The 23,155-nt window shown below is 44.4% G+C and overlaps 1 protein-coding gene across 32 annotated transcripts in view; it reads right to left on the bottom strand.

Annotated features, from left to right (window-relative positions):
- Nucleotides 1-23,155, bottom strand: part of LOC112468894 (microtubule-actin cross-linking factor 1) — a 100,895-nt gene that overhangs the window by 37,788 nt on the left and 39,952 nt on the right. For 22 of the 32 annotated variants that reach the window (XM_025038319.1, XM_025038405.1, XM_025038301.1 and 19 more), the window contains 10 exons: nucleotides 11,860-12,139; nucleotides 10,668-11,121; nucleotides 10,290-10,547; nucleotides 9,287-9,860; nucleotides 9,091-9,114; nucleotides 8,436-8,909; nucleotides 7,154-8,359; nucleotides 6,975-7,058; nucleotides 5,560-5,781; nucleotides 42-157 (listed from right to left, as the gene is read on the bottom strand). In XM_025038319.1, the coding sequence (XP_024894087.1) occupies nucleotides 42-157; nucleotides 5,560-5,781; nucleotides 6,975-7,058; nucleotides 7,154-8,359; nucleotides 8,436-8,909; nucleotides 9,091-9,114; nucleotides 9,287-9,860; nucleotides 10,290-10,547; nucleotides 10,668-11,121; nucleotides 11,860-12,139 (3,692 nt within the window). Of the gene's footprint in view, nucleotides 1-41; nucleotides 158-3,265; nucleotides 3,418-5,559; nucleotides 5,782-6,974; nucleotides 7,059-7,153; nucleotides 8,360-8,435; nucleotides 8,910-9,090; nucleotides 9,115-9,286; nucleotides 9,861-10,289; nucleotides 10,548-10,667; nucleotides 11,122-11,859; nucleotides 12,140-14,271; nucleotides 14,493-15,318; nucleotides 15,599-16,448; nucleotides 16,690-23,155 lie in introns of those variants that run through there. The other 10 variants (XM_025038348.1, XM_025038418.1, XM_025011253.1 and 7 more) reach the window with 4 other exon arrangements.

Genomic DNA, 23,155 nt, shown 5'->3' with positions numbered 1-23,155 from the left:
ATATACGGGACTTCCCAACTTCTAACGCAAGTTATACTCACTGCGATTGTGTGTAGTGTGTGGTTGTGGATGTGTAACGCTCCTCGCTAGTAGTGCTTTCGTATATGTTGAACTCTGTGCGGAACGTCCGCAGCGGCCTTTGTTCTTGAAGAACACGCTGAAAGTAAACATTTTGCGACTTGCAGAAAACGATCTAATCATACGTTTTACATATATTTGCTATGCATCTGTTTCTACATCGAACGTGACGTTCAGAATTCGCGGAGTCTGCAGTCTCAATTTTTCTTCGACAAAGGCACGATAAAAGAATAATAACTATCAATATAAAAATTCCTATTTTAAATTAAACTTTCGTTCAGACAAAATTTATTTCACGGTAACTGAATCCACTATTCGCGAAAGTTGCTTATGTAAAAGGTCAAATGCCGTCTTTCGCCGTCCTTTTAAAGACCCTGGGTACATCTGGGTCAACCTGTCGATCTTTCGATTACCAAAAGCCGATTAACGACCGCGTCATCCACGCTGTGAATCGTCCACGGACTTCTCGCATGCATTTAAATGAGTCAGCCCGCGCGGCGATGCATATGAGTTTACATGCGGCGGGGACCAGCGTATAATTGGACCACGTGCCACGCCGCGCCGCGCGATCTTTCAGCCGAGACGGGGATTCTTAAATATAGCATTGCTCACGCACGCGCCGAACGCGAATCACTCTTACGCAAAATTTTATCCGGCGCGACGCACGCCTTGCCTTTAATTACCCAATTCCGAACGAGAGAGGTATTGCAATATACCAAAACGCGTAATTTCGGACGCGTGATAAATCTTGCCTCGCACTCGTAGGCGTCCGTCAAGAGTCTACGTCACTTGCTTATGTCATCGCGAAGACGGATGCTGTCTTTCCCATTATTGTCAACTCATGGAATCCAAGGAGACGTGAGAGAACACGTGCGACCTGACGAAGAACAAGCCGGCGGGCCTTGAAAATCCCGAATGGAACATCATTCAGTTACGAAATAACATTATACGAAATTTATACGTGCATAAATTTTAATGCTAGATAGCAATCAAGCACGTCCATCACGTATCGAACGCAGAACACGAGCATCTGTATAGAAATATTTGAAACAAATCGCCGGATTGATTTGAAAATGTAAAAAAAAAATAATAATTTACAGCAATCTATGCGAATAAATATGTCTTCTAAACTCACAAACAAAATATTTTCATCTCCTTAATGACGCTAACAACGTTAATTCTATACGGATGAAGCAATTCATGTCAATAAAAATAAAATTAACGAAGAACACAAGAAATATTAATAGTGACCGTGAAGCAACCCGTTACCGATTTAGTTGCATCGTAAATCCACCGATCGAATTATATCTGATCGATGTGATCGCCGACCTTCGGGCGATCGATCGTCTGTATACCGGTTGTACAAATTATGTTAATGAAAAATTAATTTACTTGCTTTCGTTGACGCAGTTTGCATATCTAAAAAGTAATCGGGAAGTCGTTCAACTTGGCTCGATAGTATTATTATATATTTCGGTCGTTATACGTCTCATTGTGTCAGTCTCGTCACCGTTTAATCGTGATATCTTACACACGTGGCTTTTCACGCATGTAAATGCAGAGTCATTTAAAAACATTTACGATATCGCGATAAACGGAAGTCAAATAAAGAATGACGGTCTTATCTGCAAAGTGTCAATACAATCTTCGAGTTCTGAGCAACTAAAGATTAAAATATCTTTGACGAGTTATCAAGAGTGTAAAAACAACCGTGAAAGTTTCGAGATATACGAAAATAAATTCGATATAATCTAGAAGAGACCTCGGTCGCTCTTTCACTCTTCTCTCTTTCTCTCGAATACCGATCAGTTTCTGGGTCACTCTGTGCACGCGTTAAAATAAGAATCCGCTATTAGACACGCCGAGTACGGTGAATTTAAAGACGCGAGCTACCCCGGGAAAAATAACAATGCAGGTGACAGTGCAACGTACGTAAACCGATTCCCAGTGAAATCGCGCTATCGAGTCGACGAGTGGATGGTTTACCTTGCTGAAACGACCTAATCAATCGCGTCGCACAGCGTTGAGCCGATAAGAGCGTAATCAGAAACGACCGAGTCGAAAGCCAATAAAAGATTTGACGAACGTCGCGTTTTGTGTATACAAGAGGATATATAAGACTTTATGCACAAACAAAAATAAAAATTGAGCCTAAATATTTCGGATAAAAACGCATCACTTGGCATTCAATTTTTAATATATGCCGCCGAATGTATAAAAATTTATGATTCTGGCGATTTATTTTATTGATATATATAAGCATACGCGCATTTAAATTTGCATTCCGCAATAAAATTGAGCGCGAATATAGACGGCAATAAAGTAGCGTGAGTTCATGAATGTGGATGTCAGCAATAAAGTAGTAAATATTCGTAACAGTAAACACCGGCGGCAAGATATTCACTTATTCGAATTCACGCAGGAATATCTGAGTTCTAAGCTGTTCGCAAGTAGCAAAAAGTATCGCCAGATGTACCCAGAGCATCGTAAAGAATGACACATTTTAAGAGCTCCTCGCGAGTAATCGTATTCTTGATGTAAGAACTTGCTGAACGACAATAAAATCGTAAATTCAGAATTTAAAAAGCAATATTCTTCTCGTGCCAATGTGAAAAGAAACACATTTGTAAAATTAAATAAAGAACGACGATTTTAAACGTGTCAAGTTTTAGATATTAGGATTGTAGAGAATCTGCAACTGATCCGTCACTTCTTTGAGAACCGCAGAAGGCAAGAAACATGCCAAATCACGATTACACTTCTCGACTCGTTTTGACATATGCGCATATGTTAACCAACAGCTCTAAATACCTCGTCAAGTTTTGCAATAATTATAAAACTTTCACGCGCATTAAATAATGTTCAAATAAAATAGACTTAAACGATATTAAAGGAATTTAGTTGCTGTGGTTGTGCTCTTCATTTGTCAATCGCGAACGCGTCAAAGTCGACGCGGACAGTTTCCGCGATTCTCGGCTCCAGACATGTGACTCTAAATCGACCCCCATGGATATCACCCAAGACGTCTCAAGGACGTCTCGCTGCAGCGATAAGATTATTTCGTAATCGACTTCTCGTCAATTTTCCACTCGCATCTGACACGTCCGAAAGTGTCCGGTTTCACCGACGGATACCGGCGTATCCCGTTTCCGGAGCACGCGACGCTCGTCCCTCCACCCTTCCGTACCTTTCGCACGATCATCGTGATCGCTCATCGGGGCACGTGTCGGAGCGAAATTGCTCTCGCGGCTCTATCGCGCTCACGACGACGATGACGACGACGTCTAATCGTTCGCACGACCGGCGAGCATGTTCGACGAGCGGACGGTCATCCGCGCAACCGACGGTCCCTGACTGCGGCGACTCGTCTCTCTCTCCTCCGAGCCGGTCCTCGGAGGAGACGCGAGTGGCGGCGCCGACGCACCGCCGCGGTCCAGTGGCGCGTTTAAGCGTGGGTGCTTCCACTGATAATTCGTTCAGGCTGTTCTAGAACCCCGAGGCTCTTTTCGTGCTTTTAAAAAATCGGCCTCGATTCAACGAGCCGCATTTCGATGCGTTTTGATCACGTAATCGACTGCGCTTTCATTTCGCTCTCGAGGACAAACGTATGTACTTCGCATTTTCGGCAATAGTTTATAGCCGGCGCGAGTCGGTCGTAGCTCGTTTAACATTTCTGGTCACACACGGGTGCTCCTCGGAGTCGTAAATATATTACGAGGCTTATATCGCGACGGTGAACGATGCGTTAGGAATTAAGGACGCTACGCTGAAGACCGATGTGGCCTTGTCTCTCGATTAATCTTGATTGATGCTCGTGTCGCGGCAGGAATTTGAAGCTTATTTGTAAAATACGCGGATTACCGACTTCCTCATTCGGAAATCCAGATTAATGATTTTAATTAATAAAGCAAAATGTTCATCAAAATAAAGCCAAGAAAAATACACCGCGACGGTCAAATACGTGCTGCGTTTTCTGAGAAGCACGGTGAAATTAGATAAAATGTATATAATTAAATTAAACGTGTACATTTAACAAAGACATATTCTTTCTCATTTTTTTCAGCTCGAACTAATTGCAATTGTCCGACGAACTTGGGGGCCTCAACAGGTGTAAACGCGCCACTGCTTTTTCGTTCTGCCTTCGCGTCGGCATATCGTGCGGCCCTATCGATCCACGAGGCCGGCACGACGAGCGGGAAAGATGAAGAGCCGCCGTTAATCGGAGGCGAAAGTCGGTCGCGTGTCAAAACGGCTGTTTCGCTCGATCACGACCGGGGATAACAAACCCTCGAGGTAGCGGCGTGACGAACGTGATCTCGACGGCGACCCGACGGTGGCGAGCGCACGCGAACCAGTCGCGATTAGATTAAAAAAAAAAGACAACAAAAAACCGCGCGGTCCGCACACCTTCCGGCGTTTACGCGCTACCTGGCGAGGCGCGTAATAGCACCGAGAAAAATAGCCGCTATTTCTGACGTCGTCGTCATTCGGAATATAATTATACCTGCGGGCGATGTGGGCACATACAGATTCTCGAGAGCTCATGAGAGCGCCCGTTCATCGCCGCTCATTAATTTCCAGCTTATGTCACCGCGCGCGGTTGCCGAGACCGAGGAATCTCGATCGAGTCATTTCTCGGAAGATACGCCTCCCTCGTTCCGCGATGAAAAAGCCCACGCGTGATTTTCGACCGAGCCTTCGGCCGATTGTCGCAAGCACTACCTTCGAGGAGCATGATAAGCCTTTATTTTTATTTATACCTCGTATTTATCTTGTGTAACAATTTTACTTAAAAAGCGTTTCTTTTTTGCGTGCGTGTAATATGCGAAAAAAAAAGATTCGTCGTAACTAACCATTCGTTATCCTTTCGTTATTCGGAAATTAATTTTAATTCGTTCTCTCTTACTGTAAGGATCAATGCGGGATTCGTATCCCGTACGACTTTGACGTAATAAATCACCTTCGCGTGATTAGAAATAGTTCTAATTCGTTATCGCGCGATAAGTCGTTCGCTGAACGTCGAAGAGCGTTACGATCGAGGGTCTTAATAGCTTCGCGGATTCTCAACGTTCGCCCATCGGCAATGGAAATTGCGAGGCCTTGCCGTGCCTCGGTATTAATTCCGTTTCACGTTTCGACACGTGGCGAAGGTTGAACCTAATCAAAAATACCCGGCAGCCCACTTCGCCTACGGCCCTTCGAGCTGCCTCCGATTGCTCAATAACAGCGATTAGGAAAAATTACGCGTGCCGGACGATGTTGATTTCCTCTCTTGGAGAACAACTCCGATTTATTCTATTTGCGGTAATGACAACTTCTAAAAAAAAAAAATATTGAACGTGTTGAAGAATTGTCATGTCACTTTCCGTTTTCTTTAATCGAAGAGTCCCAAGACTCTGCCGGAGAAATAGATGTACAGTCTACTTTCACAGGCGGATTTCGAGAGAGACCGCAGACAAGAAGAAAAATGTTAAAACTCACCTGCAGGGAAGTGTCCTCAGGATGTAGTAGTGCCAGCTGCCTGACTCGTTCCTCAAGCAGGTTCACGAGGGTCGTGTATCTTCGGTTCAGGGTATCTAGATCGCGCGCAACATTATCGACCGTAATAACGGAATCTCTCCGCGGCCTCTTCACCGATGCGTCCAACGACGGGCAGATATCTTCCAATTGTTCTTTGAACGCTCGGAGCCTTTGTCCGTAAATCTAGGGGGTTTCCGGTTAGTCCGTTATGGTTAGTGCAATTAGATCGCTGTGTGTGTGTGCGGCAATTACCGTTAGCGGATTCCGAAAGCGACAGCGAGAGACGAGGCGTTGAAGACCGCCGCGCGCGGTGTTCACCGCGCGGCTGGCGATCTTTGTGATCTTTTGACAACCCAATGTGGTACTTCCGGTAAACAAGTGTATTAATGGTAGCTGCCGGTTACTCCCGTCAATACGTTAATCTAACCGTGTTTGAAATAATTTCGGGGCTACTTCGTAGTCGCGCTAAGGACAAGCAGCGATTAATGCAGTAGCGCTGCAATTAATATTGGTAAAGAGCAGGGATATGTGTCCAATTCGTGCCGAAATGTAGTTCACGAGTACTCATTTGTGTACCTCAGCGAATTTTCCTACGTATTAATTTGTCAGTCTCCACCTCGCTCAGCTGCGCATGTTATACCTCACTGGGTTATCTGTGATTCCAGCGGATTCAGGGAAATATCAATCGTATATTGTGTTAAGCGCCTAAGCGGTATGCGATATATCTAGGATTTACAAAAATCAGCACTAGGTCGCCGCTAAAGGCGAGGTCGTGCAGCTCATTCAATCGTGCTTCTGATGTAATTATGTTAACGAGGTTGCCGTTAAAGTTAAAAAGGAGAGAAAGGCCTAGTGATATTACAAATGCGCGCTGCCCGTAGATCGTATCGTCCCCGCTGCGTTACATAAGTGAGTATATTTACTTAATGAATGGCAGTTAAGATGGTTTGTGCCGTTTAATGGCACGGGGCCCGGACGCAAATAGAGAATTTTACCGCTAGAAAATTGACGTGACATCGCCGAGAAGACCGGTGGAAAAAGGCAGCAGCAGAAATTCGGACTGTAAAGGAACGTTCATGTTCATGTTTATGCACAGCCATAGATGTAACGCGTCTCGGTGCGCGTCTTGCGACTGCTCGCTCGATACTCCAGAAAAAGCGGCCGCTCCGACGAAACGCTAAATGGAAAGGATTCGTGTCGCGCGCATAATTTTCTGAAAAAATCTCGGAGGCGCGTACAATGGACTGTGATGAGACCTGTATGTATGTAAGACACACGCAGAACTCCATTCATGCAAGCATTCACACCGTAAGCTAAGAGGCTACCTATAAGGCTTACTAGCACCAAATTATACATTACGATCCACGTGTCCTCACCTTCCCTTCGCGGATCAGTCTGCCGCCCGTGAGATTCACCGCCTCGATTGCCGGTGTGCGATCCAACACCTTGCTCAACAGGTTCTGAATCCATAAAAAAAAAATCGTGACTTTAACGATCTCATCGATAACGCGCGAGAGAGTAACACAAAATCATTGAAATTGTTCGCGCTCCCTACCTTGGTGTTCTCCATCTCTAATTTTCCATAGGATTCATCGACAAAGTCCACTTCGTTTTGATACGAGTTCTGATATTGCTGCGCCAATCCGTAGGCCGTTTCAGCGCTGCGCAGTCTATCGACTAGCTGTCCGCAAACGTTCGTCCATCGCGCGTTCAGTTTATTGACCTCAGCGTCCAATCTGTCCATGTCGCCGTGCGGACCACGATGATTCGGTCTCGATTTCTCCACAAGACGCCTGGCGTTATGCGCGTCCTCGTTCAGTTGATCCACCGACACTTGCTGCTGCGCGATAGCGTTCTGGAGAACCATCAGATCCTCCAACACGCATTGCAAACCTTTCACGTCCGACGGTAACTCGCCGAAAGAGGCCAACTTGATCTCAAATTCCGAGATGGCCGCCGTATTTTCCTCAAGGCTGGACAGCACGATTTCGACGCACTTCAAGCGTTCAATGTACAAGCTGCTCAGGTTCCACAGGTGATTCCATTTGGTCGTAATGTTGTCGAGCTTATTCCTCATCGCTGGGGTCTTCAGGGTGATTCCGCGGAACGTTTGCTGCATTTGTTCCACATCCGGCGCCAAGCGTTGCAGACTTTGCTCGTAGTCTTTGTGCTGCAACACCAAATGTTCCAAGCTGTCGAGGTCTCGAGGTAAGGGCGCGGCAATGCGCGCGTTCAAAATTCGCTCGGCCTCGTCGAGTTCCTGCTGAAGCGAGGACGCTTGATCGTTGAAAATGCGTCCAGCATTCTTCGATTCCTCCTCGGCCCTGGCGCGCTTTTCAAAATCATCGAACAGCCGATTGACGTCCGCCATCTCTCGTTTCAATCTTCTGAGTTGCGGATCCGCCGGATCTCCCTCCGATAACAATTTATCCGCGTCTTCATTCAGCGCTTTTCTGATAGCGGTACGTTGATCCTGTTCCATCGCCAAGAATTGCGGCAGATCCCAACCCTTGACAACCTTGATAGTCGCGAATATCATGTTTTGTCGTAATCTCAAATTCTTTCGTTGCCAGAGAGCAACACTTCTGTCATATTGTCGCCTCAATCTTTCCGCAGCATCCAGTGCTTCCTTATCGGGAGGTTGCAGCGCGAAACAGACACTTGGCACACGAGATTCCACTCCCTGCGTGTTCTTGACGCGCCACTTAACTCTACCGGAAGTATCGTACAACGTGCACTGCTCTCCTTTCTCGATAGACATCTACAAAGAGATATAGATAAGAAATATGTATACTTAAACGTATGTATTTCACTTCTCCACATTAAGAAATACTTACTACATTGACTTCCTTGTAGGTACAGATGCAAGTGACCTGTAACGGTCGCGTGACAGGTTGCTTGCGTTGCTTCATAGGCACGATGTCCTTTGCTCTCTCCACAAGTCTCTGTACGTGATCGCCATAATTATTATGCTCCTCGCGCAACGCTTGCATGCCCTTCAAAAGTCGTTCTCCCTCGTCCAATGCGAAATCGGATTGCGAGTAAACGGTATTCAATGTATCGTCCTGTTTCGAGATCCACTGTTCGGCCTGCTGAATATCTTTGAAGAATTGCTGATTTTGCGCGGCGTGTCTTAGATGTACCTCAAGGCAGAGGGTAAATTGCAGTAGCCGGGCCCACTGATTTTGCATTGCGGACATGTATGCTTCGATTGTTTTCGCCGCAGGATGATGCTGAAGAACCAACGCCTCACCGCGATCTTGCACTGCCGAACACTGTATGTCGCGCTTCTCCAAATCGCTCATCAAAGACTGCAAATAAATAATAAAATATCTTATTACTTATATAGAATATTGAATTAAAATTTATATTAAAAATTGAGATCTATGAATACGTAAATTTGTAATTAAAAATTTAAACAAATGATATCTAACAAAAATGAAACATTAGGTCAGAATAAAAAAATATGAGCACTTTTATTGCATATTTTACCTCTATACCAGATCCATACGTTTGCTTCACAAAAAAGATATTTCCAATTAATTCAAATCAACTAAAGAGCTATATATTACATATCGTAAAGGTAATTTAATGACATTGCGTATCAGTTTTTATGTGAATCTTACAAATCACGAGAATGGACTTTATCATTTCTACTGTTGAAAAAAGTCGCTCAATAATGACCAACCTCATAATATTGTTCGATGCTCTGCACATTAAGGTTCTTGTCGCTCCAATCACGCGCGATTTCTGTTTCCTCCTTTGCGTTCAACCAAACCAATTCGCCAGTAGCCGATTGTATGAAATCGTGCAGAGTCTCCAAATCGGAGAGCCTCTTATTCGATACGGCAAGAAGCTCAGCGTAGAGCTTTTGCAAAGTACTAAGATGCTGGTTGTATAACGTGAGTTCCTCGCCGTGGAAATTGTTCTTCGCTTGCACGCATTTGTCGACCTTGGCCTGGAACTGATCGATGTTCTTGTGCTCTCGACGATGTACATCCAATTCATTTTGCACGCTAGGCAAGTCTGATCCGTAATCCGCTTCTTGTAGATGCTTCAATTTGCTCTTACACCAATCTATACAATCGTGCAACGCGCGGAAGTGTGGATTGGTATCAACCAATCGTGTTTCGTGGACGGTAGTGCGGTGTTTCGTGACAACACGCTCCTCTACGGGAAAGGAAACCGCAGAGAGTGGATGTACCAGACGTCTGTGCAGGAGAGATCGTACTGCAACCCATCTTTGATGCAATTTCTGCACTCTGAAAACGCAAATAAACAAGTTTCACTTAATTCTTATCATCTTAAAGTCACGTTATTTAATATTGTATCAATGTATACGTTATTAGCTATTTACTTATTTGGAGATATATTGACATGTGGTAAACTTGAATAAAGGAAATCTTATCGGATATAGCAACATGTTCAAACATGTCCCGAGATATTTGGAAAGTCGCTAAACACGATACGTGCATGACTTGATTTTCGAAAGCTGCATCGTCGTGGCGATGGAAAGCGCGCTAATACTTCACTCATTAGCAAAGATTACGAGATTAGAAACAATGTAATTATGCATACGAGAACAGAGCAGACATGCGCGTAACATGCAAATGATTCTAAATTGCGATATCGATATTCTAAGAGTGTGAATTTTTAGATCCTCATAACTCGAATAAAAATGAATGTTTTACCTCTTGTGAAGCTCGGGCGCCTGACTGTATCTACCTTCCGTAAGAGTGTGCACATCAGTGAATATATTCTGTATCTGTGTTTCCGTGTTGCGTATGTCCTGTTCCAGCAGATCCACCGCGTGTTTCGCCTCCAAAGGATGAAGGCGATCAAGCCTGCGCGCTTCGTCCTCCACACATCTCTCGAGCTCCTCCAGTCTGTTGTCAGTCGTTTTCATCTCGCGATGCACTTTCTCGGCGAGTCGTTGCAGCCGCTCGAGTCTGTGACGTACAAAGTACACTCGTATATTCATATATGTACATACACACATACAAACGCGTTATATATATATTATATATATATACACACACACGCGTTTAATTTATGATAATCGGACTTACCGTTTAATTTCATCTATAATAGCCTGCTCGCGCTCCTGATGCAACATTATCAAGCGATTCCAGTTCTTGTCGATGACATCAATATGCAATTCTGCTTCCATGTCCACCACTTCGCCCACCGTTTCGAAAGACTTTTGCAGGTCTCGGAAAATGTGTGTCAATCTCTGTTTGTCTCTGTATCGCGGCGGCACCTCCTCGTTCTTGAACTTCATGCTGTCCGCCGCTAGTTTCTTCATCTCGATCAGAGTTGGCGGAAAGGCTCGCTCCTGCATGAGGGCCATCTTCTCGCGGATCCACAAGTGAAGCGAACTCGCGAGCTCGCGATATTCCGCGGACCGTCTTTGCGCCTCGACGTCGAGCAGAGGGTGAATGGCCGGCGGCTCCGGGAACACGTCGTAAAGCGAGGAGATGTACGTAATCAAAGACTTCTCGTCTGGTTCGGGAGTATCAACATCTGCGCAGAGTACATAAGAATCCTTGCGTAAGTCACGCCACGTGTGTGAATATAATAAATTATTTCTCACTAATCTTCTTAAAATCATCATTAAATTCTAGACTCATCATTTTTAATAATATTTGAAAAACGAGAGTAATTTTGTCAACGCTAATAAAGTAACGATATTTGAAAGATAAAAAATCTAGATGTTATCCATATCTATTGAAAAAAACCCGGTAAAATCTATCGCAAGTCATATCGAATAATAAGATACGTTATCCGTAGACAAGTTTCGCTTTTCCTTGCAACCTGATACCAATGTCAGATACCTGCAAGACGCAAGTATAGAAAGCATAATTACGACGACTACCGATGGCGCGACGTTACGGTGTACGAACCGAGACCGGAAGCGATTCTGGTCAGGTAACCGTGACCAGAAAGTACGTGCACCACGCTAGAACCCGCGGGAACCGTTCACGCACAGGGCATACATAAACGAGGGAAACACAGGTAGGGCTGTACCCGTGAAAGGCGTCTTTGTAAGATGAAACCACAAGAGCGGCCCAAGATAACGCGACGATAAAAAAAAAAGTTAGAACACGAAACACGCATCTCGATATTTTTTTGCTTCGAATTTTCAGATTAACGATGCATAAAAATCATGATCGGAGCAACAGTCACTCATAGGTCAATGTCAAATGGTTTTAGAAATAATTAGGGCATTGCAGCACGCTTGATCGGATAATCAGTCGTTACCTTCTGGATCGAGAAGCCTCGTAACACCATATTCGTGCTCGGCGACGTAGAAGACCCGATCGAGCCGTTCTCGCGGCTGGCTTGAACGCGCGGTTCTCCAGTCGACCAGATCCGGCCGGTTCCTGTGGAGAAGAGCGCTGAAAGCCAGACCGTCCCTCCAGGAGCAAGTGAAATCGGTCACCTGTACACCGGGATATCGGGCCGTCGATCGTCGGGCCCATCTCAAGAGGGCCTCGCGTGCCGTTACATTCGGTTCCTGCCCAACCACTATGTCCGATATCTAGAAAAATAGAATAAGATTTTCTTAATAAAATACGCAATGAAAGTTTCTTAAAAATATGTAGCATGAAAATAGATATTGGTTCGCCCTTCGATGTATCATTTCACGTTGTTTCGGGTGCCGCTGTTTCAACAAATAACGAATAGTTAACGAATAGTTAACGTTCGTTGCAATAATCATTTCAGATTGAATGGGGAAGTTCTCTTGAAGAATAGCAGTCTTTAAAACCTTTAATTAGTAACACTCGAGGAACAATTTACATTCGAAAGCTACATGTACCGGTTTCATTTAAAATTATCAAGCATAAAATTATGCGCGCGTTATATAATGCGTATTTGCAACCTTCCATAGTTCTATTTTCTTAGTTGAAAGTTAATGGAAACTGAAAGTTACAACCTTTCGAGAACTATTGACATTTTGCTTAGCCGGCCGGCGCCGGGAGAACATTGGTCACGGCATCAATCGATTTTAGAGTATCATTTATTATTACACTTCCTTTTTTTAAATAATTTCTAACGTTATCGTATTCTAACGTATTCGCTAATTTTATTTCAACAATGCCGAGACTCGTGTCGGCCATTGACAGAATAATTCTGAAAACAGCTGCGTACATAATATGTTTTCTTTTCTATATTAGGATAAGAAAACGAGTTTTCACGTCACAGTTCTGAACGGGGTTATCTTATCACGTATAGATACACGCTATATCGCGCCAGTAAAGATCTTCTTCCTGTATTTCCCGGCTTACTCCGATTATCGACAATCGAGTGCTGTTGTTACCTAACGTATTATTTATTACGTTTACGTCAAGTTCACTGAACCAGCAAAGTCGTTTTGCTTACTTTAACATACGTAAAATACAGCGGCTGATAAAATTATCTACATAGATGTTCCTCGGCTATGAATAAAATCATTCAGGAGAAGATGTGCTGTTTCAATAATAGCGTCACAAATATTTTCTGTCTTAACATTTAAAAAAAAATTCGATAAGCTTTATTTTTAGCCACGTCTTTTACATCTTATTCATATTTCTTTTTCTTTTTCTGTTAATTTTAAGATATGTCAAGTTCGATAAATAAGAACAAGTCTCATAGCTTCGCGATATTTTTAAAATACTTCGCACTTGATCTCTCCTAGATGTTCAACGCGATGAAAGCACTTCGCCGCCTGGCTGGCTACCAAACTCGCTCAAGTAGTGAAATAATAGAGACAAATTATGCCACTGGCAATATACTTGACATTGGCACCGACGCTTAAATCGAGATCGCGACCGCTTGAGATCGTTGCCATTGGCATTGATAAAAGCCGGCATTTGTATTCGGGTCATCGTGTGTTTTCTCGCGCTCGCGATACGAAATGTGCGCTATTCGAATGGGTCGTCCCGTGCCATCTGATTCCCTACGCCTACGCAATTTGCACAGCAACAGGTTGCAAGGGTTGCCCCTCGGCATAAATCGTTCGACCGTCGCGCGATTTGATTTATCGAGAATACCGGGCAAAATACCGAAGCACACGTTCGACGAGCATTGTCGGCGATACGACGCGACTCCAATCTCGAGAGAGAGTGCATTTGGCCAAGCCTCGTCTGTCACAATTGAGTAACGTCGAAAGCGGTATCGACAAATAAGTAGAAACAGCTTTTTCGCCGAGTTTCATTCTTCGTGTCGCATGGTTAACACGACGAGGTAACCGTCCCGGCCACAGCTTGGACGTCACGAGAAAAAAACACTGTCTCCTTCGCGGGTTAATTGCAGGGGCGAAATAGCGGATTAAGTGGAACGGTAATAGAGCTACGAGACCGAAGCGAGCGTAAGTATCCGCTCGAATCCTAATTAAGGCGATGCATCCGTTGTGACGAGAAAGAGAGAGAGAGCGCTTCATTCGAATGAACGTTTAAGTCGAACACTTCCACGATGAGTTTCAATGCAAATGTCTCTGCCGCTCAAAATGTTCATAGCTATATTTGGCTTATTTTCAGCTGTGAACGCATACGCCAGGTATTCGCCAATCTTCGAAGATATTTTTCGATGATATGAATCGATCTGTTCGCGATTAGTTCTCTTTGATACGCCAGCGTTTTAATATTTAAAACAAGAGATTGTCTGGCAACTTTTCCACGCAGAATCGCTTACCCGCACAGTTTTCGCTCTCGTTGGAACGTGCCGGGTTACGGTCATCGTCGACGAGCTAGCATCCTGCAGGTACTTAGGATGGGCGCGTTTCGTCAGGTCCTCGGCGACGCTACGCTCCTCGCCGCGCGTCAATGTCGTCGTCTTGCGGACGATGCGAGTGACGATGCGCTTCGTGCCGTTCTCACCGCGTCTCGATGTTTTCGTCGATTCGATCGACGAACCTGAGGCAACGCGAACCGAGCGATACAGAACGTCGAACGAGAAGAGAATCGTGCGATCCAACTTGGAAAAGGATTCGTTCTGACGATGCGCTAATTTGAAAATAGTGCTATCGAGCGATCGCTATGCCAGCTATCGCTGCAAACATCTACGTCTAATCGCTGTTTTTCAAGCGCGCCGAGACGCAACATTGTCTTAGCTACTAACAAGGAAAACACATTAGCCATTTAACTGCGCGGAATACGGCAAACTGCAATTGAATTTGGTACGAATGAGGTGGAAGAGTCTTTAAAGTCACGATGACGCAACGGTTTATTATACCTCGCTGAGAAAGGACAACCGGCGCCGGAGAAGGCACTCGCGAGGGAAACTGCTGCACGTCGAGTTAGCTCGCTGCCAGCGATACCGAGCATTAATGCAACTCAAAATCGCAGGTGCATAATTGCACCGCGATATTCTTAGGTCATGTGCTACATATTCCATTATATAAGACTGTTTATTTTCTTATCACCGAGAGATGTGAGTCGTAGTTATACGCGTAGAGACGTGGGAGGCACGTTTCGCAATTTCTCATTGTCTCCGTAAAGACCAATTAACTGAAGATCGCGATCTCCCTCTCTGGGAGAGAGATTAGTTTTCAGCTAATTGGTAATTAGTATACTCGCAAAATCATCGCGATTCCTCGGCAGTCAACCTAACTTCCAACCTCGTGCAAATCAGTCAGAGCGGACCGCTCTCTCCTGGCGACCCGAGGCGCTCTCCGCGAACAGCGCGAGATTGTCAGAGCGAATCCTTTCCCTCCTATTCTCCTCGATTTCGATTTACTACCTAAGACCTCGGTCGACAATCGGCGTTTCGTGTGTATAGCTCGCAGATCGTCGGCGGACCGCGTTCCCGTTGGGCTAGGTGAAACGCCGTCACGATCGCCGTCCTCCCTCGTGCCCTGCACGAACAGCCTGCCCCCCTTGCTGAACCGATAGATCGACATTTTCGTGGATCACGAGGCACGGTATCGCAACACGTGCGTAATCGCCCTTTCCCCTTTCCCCGCTCTTCCCTCCGGGGTCGTTATCGGATCGAGGCGTTCAAGCCGCGACTCGTTCGCGAGCTGCAATATTTGTTCATTTACATACGTGACACAATCACCGCGTTGTCGCCGTGAGTGCACCAAACCGCTCGCTCTGCTCGTATTTTCCTCGAGAATACTACGACAATTCGCGTTATGTCGATTCGCGTATTCAGTTCACGTTCGCGACGCACGTTTAACCAGATGAAACCGCCTGACTTCCTCGTATTTGCCCGGCGCGAGAATTTAAGTTCAATGTAAATATCGTGTAACAATGTTTAAAGTGATAATAGCAAAAATCGTGGGCTCATGTATTTCCACCGTATATTTAACGCCAAGTATGATCATGTGATTTCGAGCCTGTTTGTCCAATGTAATCACGCGGTTCAACGTTCTTCAGTGTCGACGTGGGACGAAGATTGAACAGTTACAGTTAAACGTGCGACGAGAATAAAAGTTGATACATTTTGGCGTTTCGTTTCGGAATCAAGGGAGAGATCGGCGATACGGTCGCCGGCCTGGGACCGGAAGGACCGAGCTACAATCGCTTCGACGTGCTTTTATGCCGTACTCTTCATTAAGGCCGCGAGACCATCTGGATCCATCATCCATCGGTGCTACTACTCGCGACAGTCGCGAAAAATCGATCCGCGGCCGCTGGCCTCTAATGGTGTCTCGCCGGCGAGGTGAAGCATCGCGCTAACTGTAGCTCGTTCACGCCGGCAACGTTAACCAGAGCCAGACGCCGGTCGCCGCAAAGCGGAACCGCGCCGCGCCGGTTCGAGACGGCACAGCGAGCTGTTGGGTGCGTGAACGCATTTGTTGCAAATGCATTCGCGGCGGCAGCGTGGCGGCGAATGTTGTGACAGCTCGCGCTCTTGTCAACACGCACTCGACGACGTCACCATCGCGACGATTGACGGACGATGTTTTCCTGGATCTTCCGCGTCGCGAACCGACAGCCGGGCGACCGCGCGCGACGCAATCGCGAGCACTAATGTAGACGTGGACGTGGACGACGACGACGGCGACGGCGACGATCAGAAATGATGATTTTAACTGACGACGGACGAGCAACTATGCGCGACACGATCGCCGGACGATCGCCGCGTAGCATCCGGCCGTCCTGGCGAGAGTAGGCCAACGAAATGCGCACAGGTGAGAGACGTTGCCCCCTCTCGCACTTCTGTTCCCCCTTCTACCGTCAACCACCCACCTGGCGCTACCTCGCGCTCTACCGCGCCTCGCCTCGTCGCGACGCGCCGCTATGTACGGCGCGATGCTTTAATGACGCGTCCGTGAGCCCCCCTCTTCCTCTCGCTGATTAAAAGAACTGGATCTACGTTCATTTTTTCATGCTGAACTATTTTGAACATTTTTTTCGACATTTATTTAATTTTATTTTTTTTTATCCGTTTCCGACAACTTCGAAGAGTGTCTCGTCAACGTGTATTGTGTCCCCCCACCATATTTCCTCGAAGTAGCGAAAGGAAGGGTTCGCGGAACGGATCGTTGACGCGCTCCACTGTACATCGCGAGCCGCGAGATCGAAATCGAGATCGCGCATGCGTCCTTGGATCGATCGACTTCGCGCCGCGCCGGTGGGGTCCGGTAATACGATCGGCGGGGACTCCGGCGAGGCTTCTTCCTCCTCCTGCTCCACCGGACGTCACCGTCGCACGTCCTTCCTCCTTTTCCTTTCCTAGAGATTTTGCGTTCCGCCGTCGCGCGAGAATACACGTATATAATGCGTACCCATATCTTAACGCGTCCCACGGCATTCCGCTCGTCAGGGTCTCAAACGGTACCGCGCGCATAATTCACGCGCGTGAGCGGTGGCGTATGGTTATCCCGATATCAAGGTCGTGCCGCGATCGGGCACGCGACCTTGGTAAAGACCGAGATTCCTCGGAACGGACCTAAAAAGGAAACGGAGCGATCGCAGGGCTTTCGGTGACGTCACCGGCGGCTCGTGTCTCGGTTTCGGGCGCAACTGATAAGCGTCACGGCCGATAAGCGCCGCGATGATAATGATAAGGAAACACGAAAGATTCGCGAGAAACGAGACGAGAGCACTCGCAAGATCGAATGTTCACGCGTATAGAATACGAAAGAGTTAAAAGATAAGATATAATTATGTGATGTAACGTAATAGAATACTGTGATGTAGTGTAGCTCCATATAGCTTTCCACGTTCTAAATTGATAAAAATACAAATATTTGAAAATAAAAATACACTGGACTCCGCGATTATGTTTCCGAATGCAGCATGCTTTCAGGGAAAAAAACTAAAACTGGAAAACTAAAAGAGAATTATGTCAATAGAATTATATAGAAGAATTATATTAATGAAATAAATAGTTATTCCAGAGATACTGCACGTATGAGAGAGCGGAAACGGAATTTGCTCTTATAAAATGCATGAAATGTATCATTTGCATCCGCCGCATTGGCACGTAGGACTTTTAACGATCACAAACAATCTCCTCGTTTGTGGAATAGCGTGGGGTCCGGTTTGGGGCCGTGTATTCGATATATAAATATTTAGGAATGTAACGAGCGAGGTCTTCATGTTAATAAGCTGTTTTGCGAACTGGAATGTCACGCAACGCGGATAAATCGCGCATGGAAACGAGCATCGATATATACGCTTTCGATTCGCGTGGACCAAACGTGGTAACGTCGATCCGAATGAGATAATTACGTGGTAGCGCGATCCTTTTATGCCGCTCGAGGGCGATCGAGATAATGGTATGATGGAAAATCGATGTCGTAATCGCCGCCGATAAAAAAAAACCCGACTTCCTCGTTAATAGCGTTTTCAAACGTAACGATGTATACGCGAAGACTTTGATCCTATCATCCAATTCAATTGTCGGACGATCTTGTCGTTTTCGGGACAAATCGTGATCGCGTGTCGTCACGCCGTCTTCTATAGAATGCCATAAAAACCATTTGGATAGCGAGTACAAACGACGGGAAGGAAAAGCGACCCACTTGCGCGGCTTTTCATTATTTTGCTGCCCTCCTGCGGAGTGTGGCCTGTTATCCGTCGATCCAAGATGTGACATAAATTGTCAGTAATAAAATAGAACGTAAAAGTCTGTGTGTGCCTACACTTGAATCATTTACGTCGTACCTTTAGATATTTGGCTATTTTATCGGACAATTGACAGTTCAATCAGAACGATTAAAAACAAATGCGGAACGGAGAGGGTAAGAATTCTCAGACGGTGAAGTGCACAGACGATTCCGGCCGATATGGCGCACAATCGTGCCTTCATTGCAAATTTATACGCGTGCCGGCACTTAGAGAAACGGGCCGATGGCCGCTGACGAGTCCTGACGGGAAAAAAACATGATCCGAGTGAAAATGAAAGGCGGAGGAGCGAGTTTAGCGAGCAGAAAAGAGAAGAAAGTGAAAATGTACTTTCGAGATTGTGGTAGCGACGATTAAATGTCCTTGCACTCTATTAAATTTCATTCTACAACAAGAGTGATGTTATATGTATTGGCGTCTATTAAGAGTACACGAAGTATCCCATTTCAAACGAATATGAAACAGAAATTCTTGGATAAGTTTATCAATTGTACTTTTGAGGAATTGCAATATCTTTAGCCACGTCGAGTCGCTGCGACGTGCCTAACTGCGTTAATTAAATCACGGTGTGCAGATATTATAATTGCGGTACAGCGCCCGTGGCGCTGAGCTTAAGCTAACTGCACGCCGAGATCACCAGGCGGATATGAAGTCATCGCACCCGAGGCTACTTGATTCGCTCCGTCGTGGCTTCCGCCGCCGCCGCCGTCGTGGGTACGCTAATTCGTTGCCTTTGGTGCGAAGACGGAATACAATCCAGCCGCTGTAACGCGCACCAGAACTTACGGCTGTCTCCTTCGTACAATGGTAAATGAATAAGAAAGTGACAGCTAACGAATACAATGAGCAATTTCTCTCCGACAGTAATGATAGAAAAGGCTTATAAATAAGCAAACAAGGTATTTAAATTTAAATAAACCTATTGTATGTAAGTGTACGTACGCGGCTAAAAGATATATATATAATACTCGTATAATTAATATTATCTTTACGTATTGAATATCAACTTTCGCTCGGCGTCAAGGTTAAAAATAAGCACCGTGCAATTAAAGACCGTGCCGATCGGAGCTGGTGGACTGTCAACCGCTGGAAAAAAGTTTGAATACCGTCACGACACACGACACGGATGCCGGTTTCGTGAAAACGGCAACGACTCCGGAGACGGGAGAAGCCTTTCCCTTCGCTGCCGTGTGAAGAGAGTGAAAACTCGTAACCAGCACACATCGAAACCTGTACTTACGGACTCTCAATGGTTTCGCGCAGGTGATGTCATTCGTAATAGCGTCATCACTTGACGTCCTGGTTAAAAGAGCGCAACGAAGCGGCAATCAAATCTTATCCCGACAATGAACATTTCCATTCTCGCCAAGAACTAAAAGATTAATCTAATTTCTAATATATTAAAATTTGTATCAAATAATTAAACGAGAAGTTTTATACAATTTAAATTATTCTAACTTTTTTTTTAAACAAAGAACAATGAATATAATATCCATTAGATAATGCATAATAAAGCATAAAAAAATAATATTGTCAAGTCGCAGTAAAAAGATAGCGTCTAATGATAAAATTACGTTTGACGAAGAAAGGAAGTTATTATGACGGACTTATAGATTTATAAATTCCTCGACGCGATAATTTGCGCGATTGATTAACGAAGACCTTCGACTGCGAACACAACACGTCTACCCTGCGGAGCTTAATATTGCGATTCAATGTTTTTTAAAGTGGTCGTTTATTACTGATTCCACCTACGCAATTTTGCCGCGAAACAAATCGCGAATCGCGCTAATATGCTCGATTCCACATGCACGATCTTGTGTAACAATTATAGTTGTGTAACAATTAAGCATTTCTCATAAGTAAATTAAATGTATACCGAGTTTCCCTCATTAAAATCTCTCAGCTATACATATATATAATTGCGTACTGCGATATTGCATCGAATCACGTCGCTGCGCAGATCGGAGGTCGCAGCGTAGACGAGCATGTGAAAATTAGCAAGGTGAGCCGTTAATATTCACGATACAATATCTCGACATCAGTCTCAGATAAAAAACATTCTGGGACATTGGCACGTGGCCAGGGAGAAACCGTGAGCATAATAAATCCTGATTCTTTTTTTTTCAGATGCAAGGATAATTTCGTAACGTTAATTAAAAAACGTTGCAACTAATGCCCAGTCATCAGTTACGTTGCGTTGATTTTATCGGGAAACACATTTACCGCTCTGTTTAAGAAATTCTGTACAACGGAAGGCATTGCAGAAAGTATTTCGTGCATCCGCGAGAATTGAAGCTCAATTTCACATTCAAATATATCTTCCAGTTGCAATATTCAATATTTCAATTGATATATCTGAATATATCAATATTCAGGTGAACTCTTAAAATATAATTGAATAAAAAAAAGATAAAATCTAAATAACTCGCGTAAATTTTTAAACAAAACAGAGATAACGGAGTAATTTGAATATCCTAAATACGTACGTAAATAACCAAGAAAATTTTACTTTCTTTCCTCGCGAACAAATACTACCAAAGAATTAAGTAAACATTACATTCAGATAAAAGATTTTGTACAAATTTTTAAATAAAACAGATAAATGAATAATCTTTGAATATTTTTAATGTATGTAAATGAATTTTACTTTCATTTTTCATGAACAAGGTAGTTATGATCGAGCGTGGGCATTCAGGTGGGAACCAAGTGGAAAACTGAGCGCTCATTCATTCGCTCGATGCAATTCCTTTTAATTAAGGAGTATAAATAAAAAATGAGCTTTAGCTCTCGCTATTTTGCTCCATCTATATCAAACACGAGTCTTGTTTTTACTCTTATTATTTTCCTTATTTTCTTTATTGTTCTTGAGATAATTATACACCTTGGTACAATTTTCCTCAAATGTTTGTCGTGCTATAAAATCGTATGCACGTGGGTGTGTATAACGTGTAAATGTACGTGTGTTGTGTTTGGAACCGTGGGTCCCCTAAGCGCAAATGACTGTGCGAATCAGCCATCCGTGCGGGAGCTACGATTCCTCAGGTGTAACTAAAGTTCTTCAAATAAGAGTTTAGACACCGTTCAACTCTTCAGACTGATCATAGTGCACTTTTTAAAAATGTTTAAGTCAGTTTAGTATCTATGCAGAGTTTATTAATATAAAAGTGAATTTAATTCTATACTTTATATGTATAAATATAATGTATTCATATGTATTCATATGATAAAGCTTTAAAAATATAATATAAATTTCTTCGTAGTTAGTTTGAAATATATGGCGCATTAATCAAAAATTGTCTAAGCGATATTCAAACTCTTACTTGAGAAACTCTAACTACCTGTGCGTAACTACCTGTACGAGCCATCTGTGTTTAACGAAGCGATCGTCGCGGCAAGTATCGTCGGTAAAGAAGAAACTAACGCAGATGCAATTCTGCAGTTGCAATAAGATTTTTTTTTTTGCATTTGCGTAACCACTTTGGTTCCCAAACGTCATCTACACCCCCGCTCGGGGTGAGGGTCATTTAAGGGGTGTAAAGCGGTCGACTTACCTTGCGTCGCCAGCTCTGCGGCGCAAAAGAAAAGAAGAAAATTCACTATTAGACTAGGCGACTACAGTAATTTTATACTTAATATTAAGTATACGTTCGATTCGTTATACTTAATTAATTCTGCACGACTCTATCTTGCCTGGCGCTGCTAACAATGCAAACTAAAAATTCCCTATCTCTCACGATGTATTTTTCTCGCGTGCTTTTCTTCAAAATTTCCTTCTCACACTCGTCATGAATCACATTGATTATCAAGGAGCCAAAGTATATTTTTAAAGGTTCGCGAAAGTAACAATATCGCGGGATGTTACTTGTAAAATTCTGTGCGGAACATTCAAACTATGTATCTTCCAACTTTACCGACTATGAGGAGTGAGAAAATTATGGAGATAAACTAAAGAAGACCACGAGTAAAAAAGAAGTAAAGAATCGCAGATGCAAATGATCGTTCCTTACAATTTAAATTTCCATCTGGAATTTCTATATAATCTTCCTCCTGCGCTCGGCAGACGCCACAGAGGGGGGCAAACACTAGCAGTCTTTATACGATCGCGTAACTCGGTTACTCGGTTCGCGCCTTCGCTCGGCTTTTTGCGATCATTCGAAAAGAAACGCGTACGATCTCTCTCTCTTTTTCTCTCCCTCGCCGGCATAAATGCATACCCGATGGGGCGACACGGCAGCGCAGCGCAGCGCATTCGTGACCGATGAAAAGAAATATTCATGAGTGAATACAAGAAGCCGCGCTCGGAGAGTCGCGAGAGCGTCTCGAGATTCGCCGATATCACGCGCGCGAGGAGTTACGGACAATCGACGTCAATCGCAGCACATCTTCATTCGTCGTGCGCGTCAATAACGATAGAAGAAACGTGAAGCCTGTATACTTACAGTATAGGCTTCATAGATATTACATGAACTTCGTATCAAAAAAGCGCATCAGGCGGA

Source organism: Temnothorax curvispinosus, unplaced genomic scaffold (genome assembly GCF_003070985.1).
Source record: "Temnothorax curvispinosus isolate PA1 unplaced genomic scaffold, ASM307098v1 QBEX01000258.1, whole genome shotgun sequence".
Lineage (NCBI taxonomy): Eukaryota > Metazoa > Arthropoda > Insecta > Hymenoptera > Formicidae > Temnothorax > Temnothorax curvispinosus.
Note: the sequence above shows the minus strand (reverse complement) of the source record. Positions and strands in the feature narration are given on the sequence as shown.